Source organism: Apaloderma vittatum, unplaced genomic scaffold (assembly GCF_000703405.1).
Source record: "Apaloderma vittatum isolate BGI_N311 unplaced genomic scaffold, ASM70340v1 scaffold3508, whole genome shotgun sequence".
In the NCBI taxonomy this organism is placed as follows: domain Eukaryota; kingdom Metazoa; phylum Chordata; class Aves; order Trogoniformes; family Trogonidae; genus Apaloderma; species Apaloderma vittatum.
Genome location: NW_009728857.1, coordinates 2,500 through 8,853, shown reverse-complemented (window position 1 = coordinate 8,853; position 6,354 = coordinate 2,500). Strand labels below are relative to the sequence as shown.

At 54.5% G+C, this 6,354-nt stretch overlaps 1 protein-coding gene across 1 annotated transcript in view; it reads left to right on the top strand.

Annotated features, from left to right (window-relative positions):
- The window catches only part of LOC104277548 (probable acyl-CoA dehydrogenase 6), a gene marked incomplete at its 3' end in the record, with an annotated part of 12,726 nt that overhangs the window by 6,028 nt on the left and 344 nt on the right, over positions 1-6,354 (top strand). Inside the window, exons 3-11 of the mRNA XM_009874214.1 lie at positions 93-325; positions 923-1,022; positions 1,563-1,680; positions 2,468-2,610; positions 2,714-2,863; positions 3,375-3,469; positions 3,953-4,052; positions 5,248-5,388; positions 6,103-6,195. Of these exons, the coding sequence (XP_009872516.1) occupies positions 93-325; positions 923-1,022; positions 1,563-1,680; positions 2,468-2,610; positions 2,714-2,863; positions 3,375-3,469; positions 3,953-4,052; positions 5,248-5,388; positions 6,103-6,195 (1,173 nt within the window). The remainder of the gene's footprint in view (positions 1-92; positions 326-922; positions 1,023-1,562; positions 1,681-2,467; positions 2,611-2,713; positions 2,864-3,374; positions 3,470-3,952; positions 4,053-5,247; positions 5,389-6,102; positions 6,196-6,354) is intronic.

The following is a 6,354-nucleotide window of genomic DNA, read 5'->3' as shown; positions in this document are numbered from 1 at the left end:
GATAACTTGGTCGGTCCTCTGCCCTCCCGGCCAGGAGCAAAGCTCCTTAACTCCCACGGGTGTGCTCAAGGGCCCTTCTTGTCACCCCACAGGTACTGGAGGAGGTGAGTCGGGATCTGGAGAGATTTGGAAACCGTCTGCTAAGCGAGGTCAGCCCGCTGGCCTGGGACTGCGAGGCGAACCCCCCCACGCTCCGGCAGTTCAGTGCCTGGGGACAGCGGGTGGATCACATCGTCACCTGCCCGGCCTGGAGGAGGATGAAGGAGATCGCGGCGGAAGAAGGGCTGGTCGCTGAGGCCTACGAGAGAAGATTCTCCAACTGGAGGTAACTGGGGGAGAGCGGGAGGGGCTTGGTGCCCCGCTGGTTGCTCTCAGCAGGGTACACCGAGCATCTTGTCAGACTGAACTCCTTGTTGTATAACGGGGGACAGATGACACGCGGACAAAAGCAGCCCTGCCGCTGCGCCGAACAGCAGGGTCTGTCCGCTGTGATGTTCCACCTCGGCGGTGATAAGCCGTAACTAATGGCCTGCAGTTGATCACAATATTGTTCGATGTCACCTTCCTGATTCTGGGGCCTGGTGGTTCCCCACACGGCTCCAGCTTTACGTGCACGAGTTGTAATGCAGCCAAGGGGCTGGGATTTTACGTGCAGCTTTGCTGTCTTCCAGCCTCTGGAGACAGAGCCACGTTTCTTATTTTTAAAAACCATACTGCACGGGTTGGCACGCAGCGTCTTCCATCCAGCCTTGCACTGGCAGTCCCTCGTGAACTGAGAAACTCTGCTGCTCCTCTTTTGTCTCCCTGGGCAAAACAGCTTTTGCCCTCTCAGAAACAATTCTCGCCCGCTTTAGCTCTATTTCATCCTCCTGATGTTGAACTGCTGCATAACCTGTCTGTTTTCACTGTCTTTCTTCCCTAGCCGTCTGCATCAGGCTGTCAAACTGTACTTATTTTCAAGCTTCTCTGGAAGTTTCAGCTGCCCACTGGCCATGACTGATGGGGCAGCCAAAGTCATTGAGGTATGAGCTCAGCCGGTCTCGGAGGGCACAGCCCATGTCCTGGCAGCACTGGTTAGAGACTGGAGCACTGGCCAAGGACGGGGGAGAGCTGCTCAGCCATCTGGCTAGCTAGAAAAGCCAGCCCTTATATAGCTACCCCTGGACATTTTAATTCAATAAAAATTTTTTAAAAAAAAAAAAGCATGGGGCATTTACCTCTTTCCCGCAGCTCTTTGGGTGCTGGCGGCATCCAGCCTACATGAACCTTGGCACACGTTCTGTTTGGAAAGCTCTCTGTCCAGATGTCTTGGCGGCACAGAAATCCAAGCGAGGCAGAGATGCTCAGTGCTCCTTTCTGCAGCACAAGCCCGCTCCTGTCTGCAGCCGCACAAGAGCTGGGTGGTCTCAGGGACTCTCAGGTGCTGCAGTGCTGGGCACTCGGTGCCCCACTCACCTGCTCACAGACCATCCGTCGGAGCCTAGGACACAGAGGTGGCAGTTAAGGCAACTGTCTCATTTCATTTAGCATCATCTTAGTTTCTTTTCCCTCCTCCGAAATAGTCACTCGGTATTCCCGGATCTCTGAAAAACGCTTTTGACCATCTGACATGCCGTGACCCCAAGAAGTTCTGGACCTCTGGCCAGTGGATGACCGAGCGCGCAGGAGGCTCTGACGTGGGTACGTGTTCTGAGGAGGGGGAGAGCTGCAGTAGTGGCTGGATGCGTTAGCGAGAACCGAGAAAGAGAAGGGTGTAGGGGACTTACAAAGCCAGGTAGCTGGTCTAGGAAACTTCAGTAGAAATCATCCAAATCCTCTGCGCAGTTCTGCCTTCTAAGCAACAAAAGGCCCAACTTCTGTCCACATGCAGCCAGGCACAGAGCTGTGATCCTCACACTGATAACACGCTGGTGTCTAGCTCTGTAACCTAAACCTTGAGCAAAGCAGTTGGACCCATCCCAGCTGGGGCTGACAAAAGCATTCTTGGCCTTCAACTTATATCCCTTGACTAGTGGGATAAAAGTTGAAGGAAACCTCAGAACCCTGCTGTAGAGACAGAAACACGGGAGTCACCTGCATACGATGAAGCTGTGGTTGGTTTCCTGGTGGGAGGAGTGAAAGGGTCAGCACCCTTCACCGTTCTTGGCCCTGGTAGCTCCTGAAGAAATGGCGCGGTTGGATTATACACCGCGGTGCATTCTACTTGCAAAGCGCTGCCGCTACCAGCTGTCAGTCTGGAGCAATGGCTGGAAAGGCTCGCCATGGTTAAACAGAGCATATTTCCTCTCTAGTACTTAGCTCTGGCTGCATTTCTTATCCGGGGTCAATGAAAGAGATTAGCAGCTAATCCATACGTCATCTTGATAACAAGAGGTGACTTAAAAGAGCCGCTGCTTGAACCACAAATCAGCATTGATTGATGCAGAAGGTCCCATAAAAGCCAAGATGATCTTCTCCTTTCTTGCAGCAAACGGCACCGAGACCGTGGCCAGAAAGCAGCCAGACGGCACATATCGCCTCTACGGTTTTAAATGGTTTACGTCGGCTGCCGATTCCGACGTGGCGCTAACCCTGGCCAGGGTAGCAGATGCTGGAGGTCAGGTAAAACAGGTCTGTGTGATGGTGGAACCAGGTGAAAGGAGCAGGGGTGTTCTTTTCTCCTCCTTGTTCCATTCTAACGAAATCCTCTCCGCACGCCTTTTGACGGCCCCAGGGTTCCAGCGGCCTCTCCCTGTTCTTCCTGAGGGCTCGAGATGAGGAGGGGAAGCTGAACGGCATCCAAGTGCAAAGGCTGAAAGACAAGTTGGGCACGCGGCAGATGGCAACCGCGGAGCTATGGCTCAATGGAGCTAAAGCGGAGCTGGTGCGTAAGGTTTCACCTTCCTCTCGGGGATGAGGCTGGCTTGGCACTGCAGGCCACGCAGTGGGGGTTTTGGCACTGATACCAACTGAAAAAGTTCCTCTCTTCCACCTCGGTGGCTGGCTGGTCACTTCGCAGAATGCTTTGCCAACGGGGCAGAGCTGAGAAGAGCTCAGGGAAAGGCGGGAGGGCAGGGAAAAATAAAAAGTCATTTTAGGCTGGTCATTTCCCTAAGCCAGTTGCATTGGTCCAGGTGAGGGACAGTTCAGTGTAGCATGCAGGCAGCAACAAACGGCAAGGACCAGAATTGATGGTGCCGATGTGGTCTCCAAAGCCACCTCTCTGGTCATGCCACATATTTTAAAGCAAGCAGACCTTTGTGGTGCCTGGGGACAGACAGAGACAGAAGGGACAGCCTCTATCTCTCCATTGACACGATTTTTGCTTAGATACCTGTCCAGGCTGCAGGCTGTGAGAAAGGCTGACCTCGGCCTCTGCTCCTTGACGCTTTCAGATCTCTGCAGAGGGGCGCGGAGTGGCCTCCATCTCCAACATGCTGAACATAACTCGGATCCACAACGCCGTTCACGCAGTAGCTTCCATGAGAAGGTGAAGGCAGCGCAGATACCCCCTTTCCTGAGCTGAAGGAGCAGCTTATCAGGACAAGGGGACTTTTGTGACGCTCGGCGTCGCAGCCAGCTGACATCCAGAGCCTTTGCGGGCGCAGGTTTGGGAGCCAGCAGTGCTGAGGAAGGTTGGCCTGGGGGTGGGGGACTTAGGCTGGCGAGCTGACCCTGAGCAGGGTCCTGCTAGTGCGGGTGGCTGGAAGGGAAAGCTCAGAAGAGGGGAGCAGCTTATCAGGACAAGGGGACTTTTGTGACGCTCGGCGTCGCAGCCAGCTGACATCCAGAGCCTTTGCGGGCGCAGGTTTGGGAGCCAGCAGTGCTGAGGAAGGTTGGCCTGGGGGTGGGGGACTTAGGCTGGCGAGCTGACCCTGAGCAGGGTCCTGCTAGTGCGGGTGGCTGGAAGGGAAAGCTCAGAAGAGGAAGGTTCTGCAGGTCTAACGGCTTTCCCTGGCTGCGTTCTCTCTAGGATGCTCAGCCTGAGCAGGGAGTACGCCCGCAGGCGCGTTGCCTTTGGGAAGCTCCTCAAGGACCATCCCCTGCACATGCAGACGTTAGCTCGGATGGAGGTAAGGCTCTGGGGAGCTACGCTCAACCTGTGAGTGAGGAAAGAGGGCAGAGAACCTTAAAGAACCATAGAATGGTTTGATTTGGAAGAGACCTTAAAGACCATCCAGTTCTAACCCTGCTGCCATGGGCAGGGACATCTCCCCCCGGACCAGGTGGCTCAAAGCCTCATACAACCTGGCCTTGAACACTTCCAGGACGACACATCCACAGCTTCTCGGGGCAGCCTGTGCCAGTGTGTCACCACCCTCAGAATGAAGAACTTCTTACTAATGTCTAATCTGAATCTACCCTGCTCCAGTCTAAAACCACTGACCCTGTCCTATCACCACGTGCCTTTGTGAAAAGTCCACCCCAGCTTTCCTGTAGCCCCCTTCAGCTGCTGGTGAGCACGGCCAGCCCGCCTCTGCACACAACAGTCAGGTGTCGCCGGCCGTTCATGCTACAGCAGGGGAACGGCCGTATCCTAGTGGGATTCGATCTGACGACAGACCTAGCTTTTCTGCTGGACGTCAGGTTATCCTCACCAACGATTACCTGGGAGCTATCTTGAGAGGAAGCAAGCTTGCTACTTTCCCTTGGGCCACGGTAGGGTCATGCAAATTTTTAAAACGATATTTAAAAAGCCTCTTGCAAAGTGGCAGATATGGAAAGTCATCAGCATCTGTTAAATGTAACACTCCAAGGTCTCTAAACCTGTGGCCAGATCCTGTATCGTCCTGCAGGACGTCGTCAGGCACAGGGGCTACAGAGCTCCCTATCCTGATGCTTCCCAAAGCACAACCGGCCAGGGAAGTAAACTACCCAGCAAGAAATCTGCAGATCTTGATGCTCAGAGGATGACATGACCACACGAGATGTGAGGTCTTACCCTTGGGAAGGACGTAGGTTTCTGAGCTGGAGACTCAACAGGAGCTTTGATAAGGCTCCGAGTAGGCCTGGTGCATCAACATCACCCCTCTCCTCCTACAGCGCCCCCGTGGCAGCTCCAGACTGCCTTCAACATTTCGTGCTTTATGCCTTGCCTGGTCTTTGTCTCTGAAGCTGTGGGTCCATATGGGCAGGGGTGGCTTTTTGTCAAGGTCCAAGTATGGTGCATCCCTTCCAGATAGGCTCATGGCACGGCGGCAGACCGGGCTGGAATCAGCCTGAGCCAAAGACTGTTGCCAGTGAAACTCGCTGCTTCTCTCCTTGCAGGTGCAGACGCGAGGGGCATTTCTTCTAGTCATGGACATCGTTCGTCTGCTTGGTCTCACGGAAACCAACCAGGCGAGTGAGCAAGACCAGCTTCTCTTGAGACTGCTGATACCACTCGCCAAACTGTACACCGGGAAGCAGGTACGGAACAACCAGTTCGATTAGTTTGATAGCGACAGGACAAGGGGCGATGGCCTGAAACTGCGAGAGGGGAGATTTAGATTAGACATAAGGAAGAAATTCTTCCCCGTGAGGGTGGTGAGGCGCTGGCACAGGCTGGCCCGTCTGCCCAGGGAGGCTGTGGATGCCCCATCCCTGGACGGTTCAAGGCCAGGTTGGACGGGGCTTAGAGCAACCTGGGCTGGTTGGAGAGAGGTGTCCCTGCCCACAGTGAGGGGGTTGGAACAAGATGGTTTTCAACATCCTTTCCAACCTCAACCATTCTGTGATTCTATGACTAGCCCAGAATGGGGCTCTGTGGCACAGGAGCAACCACAGAGCTGGAAAGAGGAGTGATTAATTGCCTCAGCTTAAACACACAGAGGCTTACACACCACAGGCAAGTAGAAGGTAAAGACTCTCCCGGACTAGAGACACGTACTCCCACGTACCAAACAAACCACAGGTTTTTCCTTACCTAGAGAGGACTGTGCTGAGACAGACTCTCCCTGGATCTTCTCGCAAGGACTGACTGCTCCTGCAGGTCCTCTCCCGGTGTTACTCAGTCTTCGTTCCCCAGGCTGCTCCTCCTGTGTATCACGAGAGACTTGCCTGAGTGAGGAACTGCTGTGTGATATTAGAGGTTTCTCACCTCTCTTTGCTACGTGGATCATGTCGGCTCTCTGCATTTTGCAGGCTTCTGCTGTTGTCGTTGAGGCGATGGAGAGTTTCGGTGGCCAAGGTTACATGGAGGACACCGGCCTGCCCGTCATCGTCCGCGATGCTCTGGTGAGAGAGCAGCAGGAGAAGCAGAAGAAGCTGCTGCGCGTCACTTTGTCCCCCGCGTCTTACTCCGCGGTAGCTCAATAAAGACACGCTGAAGGGAAACCACAGTCCTCCCTGGCTGCCTCCAGGCATGGCAGCTCCTTCCTAGTTGCCTTCCTGCTG